General features: G+C 38.9%; 1 protein-coding gene across 1 annotated transcript in view; it reads right to left on the reverse strand.

Annotated features, from left to right (window-relative positions):
* LOC138746610 (S-antigen protein-like) overlaps positions 1 to 3,081 on the reverse strand; it is a 3,379-nt gene extending 298 nt beyond the window's left edge. Inside the window, exons 1-7 of the mRNA XM_069904902.1 lie at positions 3,064 to 3,081; positions 2,923 to 3,019; positions 2,629 to 2,880; positions 2,287 to 2,535; positions 2,078 to 2,233; positions 633 to 752; positions 1 to 255 (exon numbers count right to left, since the gene is read on the reverse strand). The exon at positions 1 to 255 is cut by the window's left edge and continues 84 nt beyond it. Coding sequence (XP_069761003.1) covers positions 1 to 255; positions 633 to 752; positions 2,078 to 2,233; positions 2,287 to 2,535; positions 2,629 to 2,880; positions 2,923 to 3,019; positions 3,064 to 3,081 — 1,147 coding nt within the window. The remainder of the gene's footprint in view (positions 256 to 632; positions 753 to 2,077; positions 2,234 to 2,286; positions 2,536 to 2,628; positions 2,881 to 2,922; positions 3,020 to 3,063) is intronic.
* Positions 3,082 to 22,457: the final 19,376 nt, after the last annotated feature.

Here is a 22,457-nt window from a genome sequence, read left to right on the forward strand (position 1 = left end):
CATCATCATCATCATCATCATCATCACCATTATCTGCATCATCATCACCATCACCATTATCACCATCATCACCATCATCATCATCATCATCCTCATCCCCATAATCACCATCATTATCATCACCATCATCACCATCATCACCATTGTCACCATTATCATTATCTTCCTCATAATCACCATCATTACCATCATCATCATCATCATCATCATCATCATCATCATCATCATCATCATCATCATCATCATCTCCATCATCTCCTTCATCATCACCATCACCATTATCACCATCATCACCATCATAACCATCATCACCATTTTCACATTCATCACCATCATCACCTTGGTCACCACCATTGTCACCATTATCATCACTATTATCGCCATCTTCACCATCATCAACATCATCTCCATCATCATCAACATCACCATTATCACCAACATCAACATCATCACCATTATCAAATCGTCACCATCATCATCACCATCATCAACATCTTCTCTGTCATCACCTTCATCTCCAACATCATCACCATCACCATTATCACCATCGTCACCATCATCATCACAATCATCACCATCGTCACCATCGACAACACCATCAATACCATCGTAACCATCATCATCATTATTACCATCATCATCATCCTCATCCTCATCACTATAATCATCATCAAAATCACTATCATCAACATCATCGTCACCATCATCGCAATAATCACCATCATCCACATCTTCACCATCATCACCATCATCTCAATCATCATCACCATCACCATCATCACCATCATTACCATAATCAAATTAATCACCATCATAATCATCGCCATCATCACCATCATCAACATCTTCTCCATCATCACCTTCATCTCCATCATCATCACCATCACCATTATCACCATCGTAACTATCATCATCACCATCATCACCATCGACATCACCATCAATACCATCATAACCATCATCACCATTGTCACCATAATCATCATCATCATCATCATCATCATCACCATCGTCAACATCATCGTCACCATTGTCATTATAATTGCCATCATCAACATTGGCACCATCATCACCATCATTTCCATCATAACAATTTTCATCATTGTCACCATATTCACAATCATCTTCAATATAATCACCATCATCACCATCATCACCATCATAACCATCATCACTATCATCACCATCTTCACCATCGTCACCATCATCATCACCATCATAACCATTGTCATCATTGTGGCCATCATCAATATCATGACCATCATCACCATCATCAATATCATCACTATCATCAACATTGTCACCATCATCGTCAATTTTATCACCATTATCACCATCGTCAACATCATCATCACAATCACCATAATCGTCACCATCATTACCATCATCATAATGATAACCATCATCACCATTATCAACATAATCACCACCATCATCACCATCATCAACAACATCACCATCATCACAATCATCATTATCGCCATTGTCACCATCATCATCACCAACGTCACCATCATTACCATCATCACCATCATCACCAACATCATCATCATCAACATCATCATCAACATCGACAACATCATCGACACCTTTAACTCCATCTTCACTATCATTAGATTCGTCACCACAACAACATAATCACCATAATCACCATTGTCACCATCGTCACCGTCATCACCATAGTCACCATCATCCTCATCATCATAACCATTGTCACCATTGTCAGCATCATCAACAATATCACCATCATCATCATCATCACCATCAGCACCATTGTCACCATCATCACCATAATTGTCACCATATTAACCATCATAACCATCAGCACCATCATCATCATGATAAACATCATCGCCATTATCACCATCATCATCATAATTGTCACCATCTTCAACATCATTACCATTATAACCATCAGCACCATCATCACAATCGTCACCATCATCGCCATCATCACTTTAATCATCATTGTCACTATAACCAACATCATAATCATTGGCACCATCATCAACATCATTACCATAATCAATATTTTCATCACCAACATCAGCATCATCATCATGATCACCATTATCACCATCATTCCCATCATCATCACCATCATCACAATCATCATCATCATCGCCATTGTCACCATCATCATCACCAACGTCACCATCATTACCATCATCACCATCATCACCAACATCATCATCATCATCATCATCATCAACATCGACAACATCATCGACACCTTTAACTCCATCATCACTATCATTAGATTCGTCACCACATCAACATAATCACCATAATCACCATTGTCACCATCGTCACCGTCATCACCATAGTCACCATCAACCTCACCATCATAACCATTGTCACCATTGTCAGCATCATCAACAATATCACCATCATCATCATCATCATCACCATCAGCACCATTGTCACAATCATCACCATAATTCTCACCATCATAACCATCATAACCATCAGCACCATCATCATCATGATAAACATCATCGCCATTATCACCATCATCATCATCATTATCACCATCTTCAACATCATTACCATTATAACCATCATCACCATCATCACAATCATCACCATCATCGCCATCATCACTTTAATCATCATTGTCACTATAACCAACATCATAATCATTGGCACCATCATCAACATCATTACCATAATCAATATTTTCATCACCATCATCAGCATCATCATCATGATCACCATTATCACCATCATTCCTATCATCGTCACCATCATCACCATCATCATCAACATCACCATCATCAACATTGGCACCATCATCAAAATTATTACCTTCATAACAATTTTTATCATCGTCACCATCATCACCATCATCATCATGATAACCATCTTCATCACCATCATCTCAAACATTAACATCATCACCATTTTAACCAACATCGTCACCATTATCACAATCATCATCATCATCATCATCATCATCATTATCATCATCATCATCATCACTACCACCATCGTCAACATGATCATAACCATTGTCATTCTAATCGCCATCATCAACATTGGCACCATCATCAACATCATTACCATAACAATTTTCATCATCGTCACCATAATCACAATAATCCTCACCACATCAACATAATCACCATTGTCACCATTACCATCATCATCACCATCATCATTACAATCACCATCATCGTCACCATCATTACCATCGGCATCATGATAACCATCATCACCATTATCAACATCATCAACACCACCATCACCATCGTCAGCATCATCACCATCATCATCACCATCGCCACCATCATCACCATCTTAATCATTGTCACTATAATCACCATCATCACCATCCTCACCATCATCACCATCATCTTCATGATAACCATAATCTTAACCATAATCATCACAATCATCACAATGATTATCATCATCACCATTGTAACAAACATCATGATTATCATCATCACCATTGTAACAAACATCGTCACCATTATCCAATCATTGTCATCATCATTACTATCATCACAATCGTCTCCATCATCACCATCATCGTCACCATCATCACAAACATCATCATCATCATCATCATAATCATCATCATCATCAACATCATCACCATCATCGTCACCTTTATCTCCATCATCACCATCATCAGAATCGTCACCACATCAACATAATCACCATAATCACCATCATCATTATCATCACCATCATCTCCATCATCACCATCGTCACCATCATCACCATCTTCCTCATCATCTCCATCATCATCATCATCATCATCACCATTATCTGCATCATCATCAACATCACCATTATCAACATCATCACCATCATCATCATCATCATCCTCATCCCCATAATCACCATCATTATCATCACCATCATCACCATCATCACCATTGTCACCATTATCATTATCTTCCTCATAATCACCATCATTACCATCATCATCATCATCATCATCATCATCATCATCATCATCATCATCATCATCATCTCCATCATCTCCGTCATCATCACCATCACCATTATCACCATCATCACCATCATAACCATCATCACCATTTTCACATTCATCACCATCATCACCTTGGTCACCACCATTGTCACCATTATCATCACCATTATCGCCATCTTCACCATCATCAACATCATCTCCATCATCATCAACATCACCATTATCACCAACATCAACATCATCACCATTATCAAATCGTCACCATCATCATCACCATCATCAACATCTTCTCTGTCATCACCTTCATCTCCAACATCATCACCATCACCATTATCACCATCGTCACCATCATCATCACAATCATCACCATCGTCACCATCGACAACACCATCAATACCATCGTAACCATCATCATCATTATTACCATCATCATCATCCTCGTCCTCATCACTATAATCATCATCAAAATCACTATCGTCAACATCATCGTCACCATCATCGCAATAATCAACATCATCCACATCTTCACCATCATCACCATCATCTCAATCATCATCACCGTCACCATCATCACCATCATTACCATAATCAAATTAATCACCATCATAATCATCGCCATCATCACCATCATCAACATCTTCTCCATCATCACCTTCATCTCCATCATCATCACCATCACCATTATCACCATCGTAACTATCATCATCACCATCATCACCATCGACATCACCATCAATACCATCATAACCATCATCACCATTGTCACCATAATCATCATCATCATCATCATCATCATCACCATCGTCAACATCATCGTCACCATTGTCATTATAATTGCCATCATCAACATTGGCACCATCATCACCATCATTTCCATCATAACAATTTTCATCATTGTCACCATATTCACAATCATCTTCAATATAATCACCATCATCACCATCATCACCATCATAACCATCATCACTATCATCACCATCTTCACCATCGTCACCATCATCATCACCATCATAACCATTGTCATCATTGTGGCCATCATCAATATCATGACCATCATCACCATCATCAATATCATCACTATCATCAACATTGTCACCATCATCGTCAATTTTATCACCATTGTCACTATCGTCAACATCATCATCACAATCACCATAATCGTCACCATCATTACCATCATCATAATGATAACCATCATCACCATTATCAACATAATCACCACCATCATCACCATCATCAACAACATCACCATCATCATCACCATCATCACAATCATCATTATCGCCATTGTCACCATCATTATCACCAACATCACCATCATTACCATCATCACCATCATCACCAACATCATCATCATCATCAACATCGACAACATCATCGACACCTTTAACTCCATCGTCACTATCATTAGATTCGTCACCACAACAACATAATCACCATAATCACCATTGTCACCATCGTCACCGTCATCACCATAGTCACCATCATCCTCATCATCATAACCATTGTCACCATTGTCAGCATCATCAACAATATCACCATCATCATCATCATCACCATCAGCACCATTGTCACCATCATCACCATAATTGTCACCATCATAACCATCATAACCATCAGCACCATCATCATCATGATAAACATCATCGCCATTATCACCATCATCATCATAATTGTCACCATCTTCAACATCATTACCATTATAACCATCATCACCATCATCACAATCGTCACCATCATCACCATCATCACTTTAATCATCATTGTCACTATAACCAACATCATAATCATTGGCACCATCATCAACATCATTACCATAATCAATATTTTCATCACCATCATCAGCATCATCATCATGATAACCATCTTCATCACCATCATCACAAACATTAACATCATCACCATTTTAACCAACATCGTCACCATTATCACAATCATCATCATCATCATCATCATCATCATCATCATCATCATTATCAGCATCATCATCATCACTACCACCATCGTCAACATTATCATAACCATTGTCATTCTAATCGCCATCATCAACATTGGCACCATCATCAACATCATTACCATAACAATTTTCATCATCGTCACCATAATCACAATAATCCTCACCACATCAACATAATCACCATTGTCACCATTACCATCATCATCACCATCATCATTACAATCACCATCATCGTCACCATCATTACCATCAGCATCATGATAACCATCATCACCATTATCAACATCATCAACACCACCATCACCATCGTCAGCATCATCACCATCATCATCACCATCGCCACCATCATCACCATCTTAATCATTGTCACTATAATCACCATCATCACCATCCTCACCATCATCACCATCATCTTCATGATAACCATAATCTTAACCTTAATCATCACCATCATCACAATGATTATCATCATCACCATTGTAACAAACATCATGATTATCATCATCACCATTGTAACAAACATCGTCACCATTATCCAATCATTGTCATCATCATTACTATCATCACAATCGTCTCCATCATCACCATCAACGTCACCATCATCACAAACATCATCATCATCATCATCATCATCATCAACATCATCACCATCATCGTCACCTTTATCTCCATCATCACCATCATCAGAATCGTCACCACATCAACATAATCACCATAATCACCATCATCATTATCATCACCATCATCCCCATAATCACCATCATTATCATCACCATCATCACCATCATCACCATTGTCACCATTATCATTATCTTCCTCATAATCACCATCATTACCATCATCACCACCATCATCACTAACATCACCATTGTCACCATCATCACCATCGCCATTATCGTTACCATCATCATCATCTCCATCATCTCTGTCATCATCACCATCACCATTATCACCATCATCACCATCATAACCATCATCACCATTTTCACATTCATCACCATCATCACCTTGGTCACCACCATTGTCACCATTATCATCACCATTATCGCCATCTTCACCATCATCAACATCATCTCCATCATCATCAACATCACCATTATCACCAACATCAACATCATCACCATTATCAAATCGTCACCATCATCATCACCATCATCAACATTTTCTCTGTCATCACCTTCATCTCCAACATCATCACCATCACCATTATCACCATCGTCACCATCATCATCACAATCATCACCATCGTCACCATCGACAACACCATCAATACCATCGTAACCATCATCATCATTATTACCATCATCATCATCCTCATCCTCATCACTATAATCATCATCAAAATCACTATCGTCAACATCATCGTCACCATCATCACAATAATCACCATCATCCACATCTTCACCATCATCACCATCATCTCAATCATCATCACCATCACCATCATCACCATCATTACTATAATCAAATTAATCACCATCATAATCATCGCCATCATCACCATCATCAACATCTTCTCCATCATCACCTTCATCTCCATCATCATAACCATCACCATTATCACCATCGTAACTATCATCATCACCATCATCACCATCGACATCACCATCAATACCATCATAACCATCATCACCATTGTCACCATAATCATCATCATCATCATCATCATCATCACCATCGTCAACATCATCGTCACCATTGTCATTATAATTGCCATCATCAACATTGGCACCATCATCACCATCATTTCCATCATAACAATTTTCATCATTGTCACCATATTCACAATCATCTTCAATATAATCACCATCATCACCATCATCACCATCATAACCATCATCACTATCATCACCATCTTCACCATCGTCACCATCATCATCACCATCATAACCATTGTCATCATTGTGGCCATCATCAATATCATGACCATCATCACCATCATTGTCACCTTTATTACCATCATCAACATCATCAGAATTGTCATCACATCAAGATGATCACCATAATCACCATCATCACTATCATCATCATCATCATCACCATCGTCACCATCATCATCACCATCATAACCATCGTAATCATTGTGACCTACATCAACATCATGCCCATCATCACCATCATCAATATCATCACCATCATCAACATTGTCACCATCATCATGACTTTTATCACCATTATCACCATCATCACCATCAGCATCACCATCATCATCACAATCACCATCATCATCACCATCATTACCATCAGCATCATGATAATCATCATCACCATTATCAACATCATCATCATCATCGTCATCATCACCATCGCCACCATCATCACCATCATCACAATCATCACCATGGTCACCATCATCATCACCAACATCACCATCATCACCATCATCACCATCTTAATCATTGTCACTATAATCACCATCATCATTATCCTCACCATCATCATCATGATAACCATCATCATAACCATCATCATCACCATCATCACAATGATTATCATCATCATCATTGTAACCAACATTGTCACCATTATCACAATCATCATCATCATCATCACAATCATCATCATCATCATCATCATCATCATCATCATCATCATCATCATCATCATCATCATCATCATCATCATCATCATCATCATCATTACCATCATCACCATTTCCATCCTCATCACCATCATCAACTTGGTCACCACCGTTGTCACCATTATCATTACCAATATCGCCATTATCACCATCATCAACATCACCATCATCACCATCATCTCCATCATCATCACCATCACCATTATCACAATCATCACCATCATCACCATAATCAAAATCGTCACCATCATCACCATCGCCATCATCACCATCATCATCATCTTCTCCATCATCACCTTCATCTCCATCATCATCACCATTATCATCACCATCATCACCATCGTCACCATCAACATCAATACCATCATAACAATCATCACCATTGTCACCATCATCAGCAACATCACCACCATCACTATCGTCACCATCATCACCACCGTCAACATCGTCACCATTATCATCACCATCAGAACCATCGTCACCATTGTCACCATGATAACCATCATCATTATCATCATCACCATCGTCACCATCTTTGTCACTTTTATCACCATTGTCAACATCGTCACCATCATTATCGCCATCATCATCAGAATCACCATCATCGTCACCATCATTACCATCATCATAACGATAGCCATCTTCACCATTATCACTATCTTCCTCATCATCACCATCATCATCATCATCATCATCATCATCATCATCATCATCATCATCATCATCATCATCATCATCATCATTACCATCGTCAACAACATTGTCATCATTATCACAATCATCACCATCATCACCATTGTTTCCATCATCACTATTGGCACAATCATCATCACCATCCTCACCAACATCATCATCATCATCATCACTATCGACATCATCACCATCTTCAACAACATCAACACCACCATCACCATCGTCAGCATCGTCACCAAAATCTTCACCATCGCCATCATCATCACCATCATCACCATCGTCACCATCGACATCACCATCAATACCATCATAACCATCATCATCATTGTCACCAACATCATTACCATCATTATTATCATCATCCTCATCACCATAATTACCATCATCACCATCATCATAATGTTAACCATCATCATCACCATTGTCACAATCATCATCATCATCATCATCACTATCATCACCATCATCACCACCATCATCATCATCATCAATATCATCGTCACGATCATCGTCACCTTAATCACCATCATCACCATCGTCACCATTATCAGAATCGTCACCACATCAACATAATCACCATAATCACCATTGTCAACATCATTACCATCATCACCATTGTCACCATCATCACCATCAGTGTCACCATTATTAACATCATCGTCATTATCACCATCATCATCATTGTCACTATAACCACCATCATCATAGTTGGCACCATCTTCAACATCATTATCATCATAAACATCATCACAATCATCACCATCGTCACCATCATCGCCATCATCACCATCATCATCATTGTCAATATAACCAACATCATCATTATTGGCACCATTATCAATGTCATTACCATAATAAACATTTTCATCATCGTCACCATCATCATCATGATCACCATTATCACCCTCATAATCACCAGCATCACCATCATCACAATCTTCACCATTATCACCATCTTCATCACCATCATCACCATAGACACCAGCATCACCATCAGCACCATCATAACAAACATCACGATCTTCACCATCATTGTCACCATCATCACCATCATCACCATTTTCATCTTCATCTCCATCATCACTTTGGTCACCACCGTCGTCACCATTATCGTCACCATCATCACCATCATCACCATCATGAACTTCTCCTCTATCATAACTATCTCCAAAATCATCACCATCACCATTTTCACCATTGTCATCATCATCATCACCATTATCACCATCATCATCACCATTATCACCATGGTCACCATCATCATCACCAACGTCACCATCATTACCATCATCACCATCATCACCAACATCATCATCATCATCAACATTGACAACATCATCGACACCTTTAACTCCATCATCACCATCATTAGATTCGTCACCACATCAACATAATCACCATAATCACCATTGTCACCATCATCACCATCATCACCATCGTCACCATAGTCACGATCATCATCACCATCATCACCATCATTGTCACCTTTTTTCCCATTATCACCATCATCACTATCGTCACCATCATCACCATCATCACAATCATCGTCATCATTAGAACCATCATCGCCATTGTCACCATAATAACCATTATCATCATAATCATCATCATCATCACCATCATTGCCATCGTCATCATTGTGAGCTACATCAACATCATGCCCATCATCACCATCATCAATATCATCACCATCATCAACATTGTCACCATCATCGTCAATTTTATCATCATTGTCACCATCGTCAACATCATCATCACAATCACCATAATCGTCACCATCATTACCATCATCATAATGATAACCATCATCACCATTATCAACATAATCACCACCATCATCACCATCATCAACAACATCACCATCATCATCACCATCATCACAATCATCATCATCATCGCCATTGTCACCATCATCATCACCAACGTCACCATCATTACCATCATCACCATCATCACCAACATCATCATCATCATCATCATCATCAACATCGACAACATCATCGACACCTTTAACTCCATCATCACTATCATTAGATTCGTCACCACATCAACATAATCACCATAATCACCATTGTCACCATCGTCACCGTCATCACCATAGTCACCATCAACCTCACCATCATAACCATTGTCACCATTGTCAGCATCATCAACAATATCACCATCATCATCATCATCATCACCATCAGCACCATTGTCACAATCATCACCATAATTGTCACCATCATAACCATCATAACCATCAGCACCATCATCATCATGATAAACATCATCGCCATTATCACCATCATCATCATAATTGTCACCATCTTCAACATCATTACCATTATAACCATCATCACCATCATCACAATCGTCACCATCATCGCCGTCATCACTTTAATCATCATTGTCACTATAACCAACATCATAATCATTGGCACCATCATCAACATCATTACCATAATCAATATTTTCATCACCATCATCAGCATCATCATCATCATGATCACCATTATCACCATCATTCCTATCATCGTCACCATCATCACCATCATCATCAACATCACCATCATCAACATTGGCACCATCATCAAAATTATTACCTTCATAACAATTTTTATCATCGTCACCATCATCACCATCATCATCATGATAACCATCTTCATCACCATCATCTCAAACATTAACATCATCACCATTTTAACCAACATCGTCACCATTATCACAATCATCATCATCATCATCATCATCATCATTATCATCATCATCATCATCACTACCACCATCGTCAACATGATCATAACCATTGTCATTGTAATCGCCATCATCAACATTGGCACCATCATCAACATCATTACCATAACAATTTTCATCATCGTCACCATAATCACAATAATCCTCACCACATCAACATAATCACCATTGTCACCATTACCATCATCATCACCATCATCATTACAATCACCATCATCGTCACCATCATTACCATCAGCATCATGATAACCATCATCACCATTATCAACATCATCAACACCACCATCACCATCGTCAGCATCATCACCATCATCATCACCATCGCCACCATCATCACCATCTTAATCATTGTCACTATAATCACCATCATCACCATCCTCACCATCATCACCATCATCTTCATGATAACCATAATCTTAACCTTAATCATCACCATCATCACAATGATTATCATCATCACCATTGTAACAAACATCATGATTATCATCATCACCATTGTAACAAACATCGTCACCATTATCCAATCATTGTCATCATCATTACTATCATCACAATCGTCTCCATCATCACCATCATCGTCACCATCATCACAAACATCATCATCATCATCATCATCATCAACATCATCACCATCATCGTCACCTTTATCTCCATCATCACCATCATCAGAATCGTCACCACATCAACATAATCACCATAATCACCATCATCATTATCATCACCATCATCTCCATCATCACCATCGTCACCATCATCACCATCTTCCTCATCATCTCCATCATCATCATCATCATCATCACCATTATCTGCATCATCATCAACATCACCATTATCACCATCATCACCATCATCATCATCATCATCCTCATCCCCATAATCACCATCATTATCATCACCATCATCACCATCATCACCACCATCATCACTAACATCACCATTGTCACCATCATCACCATCGCCATTATCGTTACCATCATCATCATCTCCATCATCTCTGTCATCATCACCATCACCATTATCACCATCATCACCATCATAACCATCATCACCATTTTCACATTCATCACCATCATCACCTTGGTCACCACCATTGTCACCATTATCATCACCATTATCGCCATCTTCACCATCATCAACATCATCTCCATCATCATCAACATCACCATTATCACCAACATCAACATCATCACCATTATCAAATCGTCACCATCATCATCACCATCATCAACATCTTCTCTGTCATCACCTTCATCTCCAACATCATCACCATCACCATTATCACCATCGTCACCATCATCATCACAATCATCACCATCGTCACCATCGACAACACCATCAATACCATCGTAACCATCATCATCATTATTACCATCATCATCATCCTCATCCTCATCACTATAATCATCATCAAAATCACTATCGTCAACATCATCGTCACCATCATCGCAATAATCACCATCATCCACATCTTCACCATCATCACCATCATCTCAATCATCATCACCATCACCATCATCACCATCATTACTATAATCAAATTAATCACCATCATAATCATCGCCATCATCACCATCATCAACATCTTCTCCATCATCACCTTCATCTCCATCATCATAACCATCACCATTATCACCATCGTAACTATCATCATCACCATCATCACCATCGACATCACCATCAATACCATCATAACCATCATCACCATTGTCACCATAATCATCATCATCATCATCATCATCATCACCATCGTCAACATCATCGTCACCATTGTCATTATAATTGCCATCATCAACATTGGCACCATCATCACCATCATTTCCATCATAACAATTTTCATCATTGTCACCATATTCACAATCATCTTCAATATAATCACCATCATCACCATCATCACCATCATAACCATCATCACTATCATCACCATCTTCACCATCGTCACCATCATCATCACCATCATAACCATTGTCATCATTGTGGCCATCATCAATATCATGACCATCATCACCATCATTGTCACCTTTATTACCATCATCAACATCATCAGAATTGTCATCACATCAAGATGATCACCATAATCACCATCATCACTATCATCATCATCATCATCACCATCGTCACCATCATCATCACCATCATAACCATCGTAATCATTGTGACCTACATCAACATCATGCCCATCATCACCATCATCAATATCATCACCATCATCAACATTGTCACCATCATCATGACTTTTATCACCATTATCACCATCATCACCATCAGCATCACCATCATCATCACAATCACCATCATCATCACCATCATTACCATCAGCATCATGATAATCATCATCACCATTATCAACATCATCATCATCATCGTCATCATCACCATCGCCACCATCATCACCATCATCACAATCATCACCATGGTCACCATCATCATCACCAACATCACCATCATCACCATCATCACCATCTTAATCATTGTCACTATAATCACCATCATCATTATCCTCACCATCATCATCATGATAACCATCATCATAACCATCATCATCACCATCATCACAATGATTATCATCATCATCATTGTAACCAACATTGTCACCATTATCACAATCATCATCATCATCATCACAATCATCATCATCATCATCATCATCATCATCATCATCATCATCATCATCATCATCATCATCATCATCATCATCATCATCATCATTACCATCATCACCATTTCCATCCTCATCACCATCATCAACTTGGTCACCACCGTTGTCACCATTATCATTACCAATATCGCCATTATCACCATCATCAACATCACCATCATCACCATCATCTCCATCATCATCACCATCACCATTATCACAATCATCACCATCATCACCATAATCAAAATCGTCACCATCATCACCATCGCCATCATCACCATCATCATCATCTTCTCCATCATCACCTTCATCTCCATCATCATCACCATTATCATCACCATCATCACCATCGTCACCATCAACATCAATACCATCATAACAATCATCACCATTGTCACCATCATCAGCAACATCACCACCATCACTATCGTCACCATCATCACCACCGTCAACATCGTCACCATTATCATCACCATCAGAACCATCGTCACCATTGTCACCATGATAACCATCATCATTATCATCATCACCATCGTCACCATCTTTGTCACTTTTATCACCATTGTCAACATCGTCACCATCATCATCGCCATCATCATCAGAATCACCATCATCGTCACCATCATTACCATCATCATAACGATAGCCATCTTCACCATTATCACTATCTTCCTCATCATCACCATCATCATCATCATCATCATCATCATCATCATCATCATCATTACCATCGTCAACAACATTGTCATCATTATCACAATCATCACCATCATCACCATTGTTTCCATCATCACTATTGGCACAATCATCATCACCATCCTCACCAACATCATCATCATCATCATCACTATCGACATCATCACCATCTTCAACAACATCAACACCACCATCACCATCGTCAGCATCGTCACCAAAATCTTCACCATCGCCATCATCATCACCATCATCACCATCGTCACCATCGACATCACCATCAATACCATCATAACCATCATCATCATTGTCACCAACATCATTACCATCATTATTATCATCATCCTCATCACCATAATTACCATCATCACCATCATCATAATGTTAACCATCATCATCACCATTGTCACAATCATCATCATCATCATCATCACTATCATCACCATCATCACCACCATCATCATCATCATCAATATCATCGTCACGATCATCGTCACCTTAATCACCATCATCACCATCGTCACCATTATCAGAATCGTCACCACATCAACATAATCACCATAATCACCATTGTCAACATCATTACCATCATCACCATTGTCACCATCATCACCATCAGTGTCACCATTATTAACATCATCGTCATTATCACCATCATCATCATTGTCACTATAACCACCATCATCATAGTTGGCACCATCTTCAACATCATTATCATCATAAACATCATCACAATCATCACCATCGTCACCATCATCGCCATCATCACCATCATCATCATTGTCAATATAACCAACATCATCATTATTGGCACCATTATCAATGTCATTACCATAATAAACATTTTCATCATCGTCACCATCATCATCATGATCACCATTATCACCCTCATAATCACCAGCATCACCATCATCACAATCTTCACCATTATCACCATCTTCATCACCATCATCACCATAGACACCAGCATCACCATCAGCACCATCATAACAAACATCACGATCTTCACCATCATTGTCACCATCATCACCATCATCACCATTTTCATCTTCATCTCCATCATCACTTTGGTCACCACCGTCGTCACCATTATCGTCACCATCATCACCATCATCACCATCATGAACTTCTCCTCTATCATAACTATCTCCAAAATCATCACCATCACCATTTTCACCATTGTCATCATCATCATCACCATTATCACCATCATCATCACCATTATCACCATGGTCACCATCATCATCACCAACGTCACCATCATTACCATCATCACCATCATCACCAACATCATCATCATCATCAACAACATTGACAACATCATCGACACCTTTAACTCCATCATCACCATCATTAGATTCGTCACCACATCAACATAATCACCATAATCACCATTGTCACCATCATCACCATCATCACCATCGTCACCATAGTCACGATCATCATCACCATCATCACCATCATTGTCACCTTTTTTCCCATTATCACCATCATCACTATCGTCACCATCATCACCATCATCACAATCATCGTCATCATTAGAACCATCATCGCCATTGTCACCACAATAACCATTATCATCATAATCATCATCATCATCACCATCATTGCCATCGTCATCATTGTGAGCTACATCAACATCATGCCCATCATCACCATCATCAATATCATCACCATCATCAACATTGTCACCATCATCGTCAATTTTATCATCATTGTCACCATCGTCAACATCATCATCACAATCACCATAATCGTCACCATCATTACCATCATCATAATGATAACCATCATCACCATTATCAACATAATCACCACCATCATCACCATCATCAACAACATCACCATCATCATCACCATCATCACAATCATCATCATCATCGCCATTGTCACCATCATCATCACCAACGTCACCATCATTACCATCATCACCATCATCACCAACATCATCATCATCATCATCATCATCAACATCGACAACATCATCGACACCTTTAACTCCATCATTATCATTAGATTCGTCACCACATCAACATAATCACCATAATCACCATTGTCACCATCGTCACCGTCATCACCATAGTCACCATCAACCTCACCATCATAACCATTGTCACCATTGTCAGCATCATCAACAATATCACCATCATCATCATCATCATCACCATCAGCACCATTGTCACAATCATCACCATAATTGTCACCATCATAACCATCATAACCATCAGCACCATCATCATCATGATAAACATCATCGCCATTATCACCATCATCATCATAATTGTCACCATCTTCAACATCATTACCATTATAACCATCATCACCATCATCACAATCGTCACCATCATCGCCGTCATCACTTTAATCATCATTGTCACTATAACCAACATCATAATCATTGGCACCATCATCAACATCATTACCATAATCAATATTTTCATCACCATCATCAGCATCATCATCATCATGATCACCATTATCACCATCATTCCTATCATCGTCACCATCATCACCATCATCATCAACATCACCATCATCAACATTGGCACCATCATCAAAATTATTACCTTCATAACAATTTTTATCATCGTCACCATCATCACCATCATCATCATGATAACCATCTTCATCACCATCATCTCAAACATTAACATCATCACCATTTTAACCAACATCGTCACCATTATCACAATCATCATCATCATCATCATCATCATCATTATCATCATCATCATCATCACTACCACCATCGTCAACATGATCATAACCATTGTCATTGTAATCGCCATCATCAACATTGGCACCATCATCAACATCATTACCATAACAATTTTCATCATCGTCACCATAATCACAATAATCCTCACCACATCAACATAATCACCATTGTCACCATTACCATCATCATCACCATCATCATTACAATCACCATCATCGTCACCATCATTACCATCAGCATCATGATAACCATCATCACCATTATCAACATCATCAACACCACCATCACCATCGTCAGCATCATCACCATCATCATCACCATCGCCACCATCATCACCATCTTAATCATTGTCACTATAATCACCATCATCATCATCCTCTCCATCATCACCATCATCTTCATGATAACCATAATCTTAACCATAATCATCACCATCATCACAATAATTATCATCATCACCATTGTAACAAACATCATGATTATCATCATCACCATTGTAACAAACATCGTCACCATTATCCAATCATTGTCATCATCATTACTATCATCACAATCATCTCCATCATCACCATCATCACCATCGTCACCATCATCACCATCTTCCTCATCATCTCCATCATCATCATCACCATCATCACCATCATCATCATCATCATCCTCATCCCCATAATCACCATCATTATCATCACCATCATCACCAACATCACCATTGTCACCATTATCATTATCTTCCTCATTATCACCATCATTACCATCATCATCATCATCATCATCATCATCATCATCATCATCACCATCATCACCATCATCTCCATCATCTCCGTCATCATCACCATCACCATTATCTCCATCATCACCATCATAACCATCATCACCATTTTCACACTCATCACCATCATCACCTTGGTCACCACCATTGTCACCATTATCATCACCATTATCGCCATCTTCACCATCATCAACATCATCTCCATCATCATCAACATCACCATTATCACCAACATCAACATCATCACCATAATCAAATCGTCACCATCATCATCACCATCATCAACATCTTCTCTGTCATCACCTTCATCTCCAACATCATCACCATCACCATTATCACCATCGTCACCATCATCATCACAATCATCACCATCGTCACCATCGACAACACCATCAATACCATCGTAACCATCATCATCATTATTACCATCATCATCATCATCATCATCCTCATCACTATAATCATCATCAAAATCACTATCGTCAACATCATCATCACCATCATCGCAATCATCACCATCATCCACATCTTCACCATCATCACCAACATCTCAATCATCATCACCATCACCATCATCACCATCATTACCATAATCAAATTCCTCACTATCATAATCATCGCCATCATCACCATCATCAACATCTTCTCCATCATCACCTTCATCTCCATCATCATCACCATCACCATTATCACCATCGTAACTATCATCATCACCATCATCACCATCGTCACCATCGACATCACCATCAATACCATCATAACCATCATCACCATTGTCACCATAATCATCATCATCATCATCATCATCATCATCATCACCATCGTCGACATCATCGTCACCATTGTCATTATAATTGCCATCATCAACATTGGCACCATCATCACCATCATTTCCATCATAACAATTTTCATCATTGTCACCATATTCACAATCATCTTCAATATAATCACCATCATCACCATCATCACCATCATAACCATCATCACTATCATCACCATCTTCACCATCGTCACCATCATCATCACCATCATAACCATTGTCATCATTGTGGCCATCATCAATATCATGACCATCATCACCATCATTGTCACCTTTATTACCATCATCAACATCATCAGAATTGTCACCACATCAAGATGATCACCATAATCACCATCATCACTATCATCATCATCATCACTATCGTCACCATCATCATCACCATCATAACCATCATCATCATTGTGACCTACATCAACATCATGCCCATCATCACCATCATCAATATCATCACCATCATCAACATTGTCACCATCATCGTGACTTTTATCACCATTATCACCATCATCACCATCAGCATCACCATCATCATCACAATCACCATCATCATCACCATCATTACCATCAGCATCATGATAATCATCATCACCATTATCAACATCATCATCATCAACATCACCATCATCACCATCATCACCATCATCACCATCTTAATCATTGTCACTATAATCACCATCATCATTATCCTCACCATCATCATCATGATAACCATCATCATAACCATCATCATCACCATCATCACAATGATTATCATCATCATCATCATCATCATTGTAACCAACATCGTCACCATTATCACAATCATCATCATCATCGTAAGTATCATCACAATCGTCTCCATCATCACCATCATCGTCACCATCATCACCAACATCATCATCATCAACATCGTCACCATCATCATGACCTTTATCTCCATCATCACCATCTTCACCATCATCAGAATCGTCACCACATCAACATAATCACCAAAATCACCATCATCACCATAGTCACCATCATCCTCACAATTATAACTATCGTCACCATTGTCACCATCATCATCATCATTACCACCATCATCACCATCATCGTCTCCTTCATCACCATCATCATGATCATCATCACCATCATAACCATCATCAACATAATTACCATCATCATCGCAATCATTACCACAATCATAATCATAATCACCTTCATCACCAACTTCATCATCATCACCATTGTCACCATCATCACTATCGGCACAATCGTCATCACCATCATCAACATCGTCAACATCATCATCACTTTTATCACCATTGTCACCATCATCATCAGCATCATCACAATCACCATCATCATCACCATCATTACCAACATCATCATGATATCCATCATCACCATCATCACCATCATTACCAACATCATCATGATATCCATCATCACCATCATCACCATCATTACCATCATCAATATCATCACCATCATCATCACCATCATCACAATCATCATCACCATCAGCATCATAACCTTCATCATCACCATCGTCACAATCATCACCATCGTCACCATCATCAACATCATCACCACCACCTTCACCATAATCTCCATTGTCACCATCATCATCACCATCATCACCATCATCACCACCATCGTCACCATCATTACCATCATCAGTATCGTCACCATCATCACCACCATCATCACTAACATCACCATTGTCACCATCATCACCATCGCCATTATCGTTACCATCATCATCATCACCATCATCATCATAATCTTCATCAGCATTATCAGCATCATAATTTCTACTATAACCACCATCATCACCATCTTTATCATTGTCACTATCACAACAACCACCATCATCATCATGCAGCATTATCGCCATCACCATCACTACTATTGTCACCATCATCACCACCATCATCATAATCACCATCATCATCACCATCGTCACCAACATCATAACCACAGTCACCATCATCACCTCCAAAAGCATCAACACCATCGTCACTATCATCAGCACCATCATCAGTATTGTCACCATCATCACCATCATCACCATGGTCACCTTCTTCATCACCAACATCACCATCATCATCATCCTAATCACCATCATCATCATCATCACCATCTTCATCATCATCATAATCATCACCATCATCACCATCTCCTTCTTCATCATCACCATCTTCACCATCATGACCATCATCACCGTCATCAACATCCTTACCATCATCACCATCATCACCATCATCAGTATCATGACAACAATCACCATCCTTGCCTTCAATACCACCATCAGCATCAGCACCATCATCAAAATCATCATAATCATCACCATAGTAACCATCAGCATCACCATCTTAACGATCATCACCATCATCACCAGCGTCACAATCATCACCATTATCATCATCCACCATTTTCACCCACCATCCGCACCATCATCATCATCCACCATCATCACCATTATCATTATCATCACCATTATACCATCATCACCATCATGATCACCATCATCACCATCATCATCATCATCATCACCATCATCATCATCATCTTCACCATCATCACCATCATTATCACCATCAACATTGTCACTATATTCACCATCATCAACATTGGCACCATCATCAACATCATTACCATTTTCATCATCGTCACCATTGTCAGCATCATCATCATGATAGCCATCATCATCGGCATCATCACCATCTTCACCATCATTATCAACATTGTCACCATCGTCATCATCATCACCGTCACTGCCATCATCACCATCATCACAATGAACACCATCATCAGTATTGGCATGATCATCATCACCTTCATAGCAATCGTCACCATCTTCACCATCAGCACCATCATCACCATCATGACCATCATCTTCATCATCACCAACCTCATCATAATCACCATCAACATTGCACCA

This window comes from Narcine bancroftii, chromosome 12, assembly GCF_036971445.1.
Source record: "Narcine bancroftii isolate sNarBan1 chromosome 12, sNarBan1.hap1, whole genome shotgun sequence".
Lineage (NCBI taxonomy): Eukaryota > Metazoa > Chordata > Chondrichthyes > Torpediniformes > Narcinidae > Narcine > Narcine bancroftii.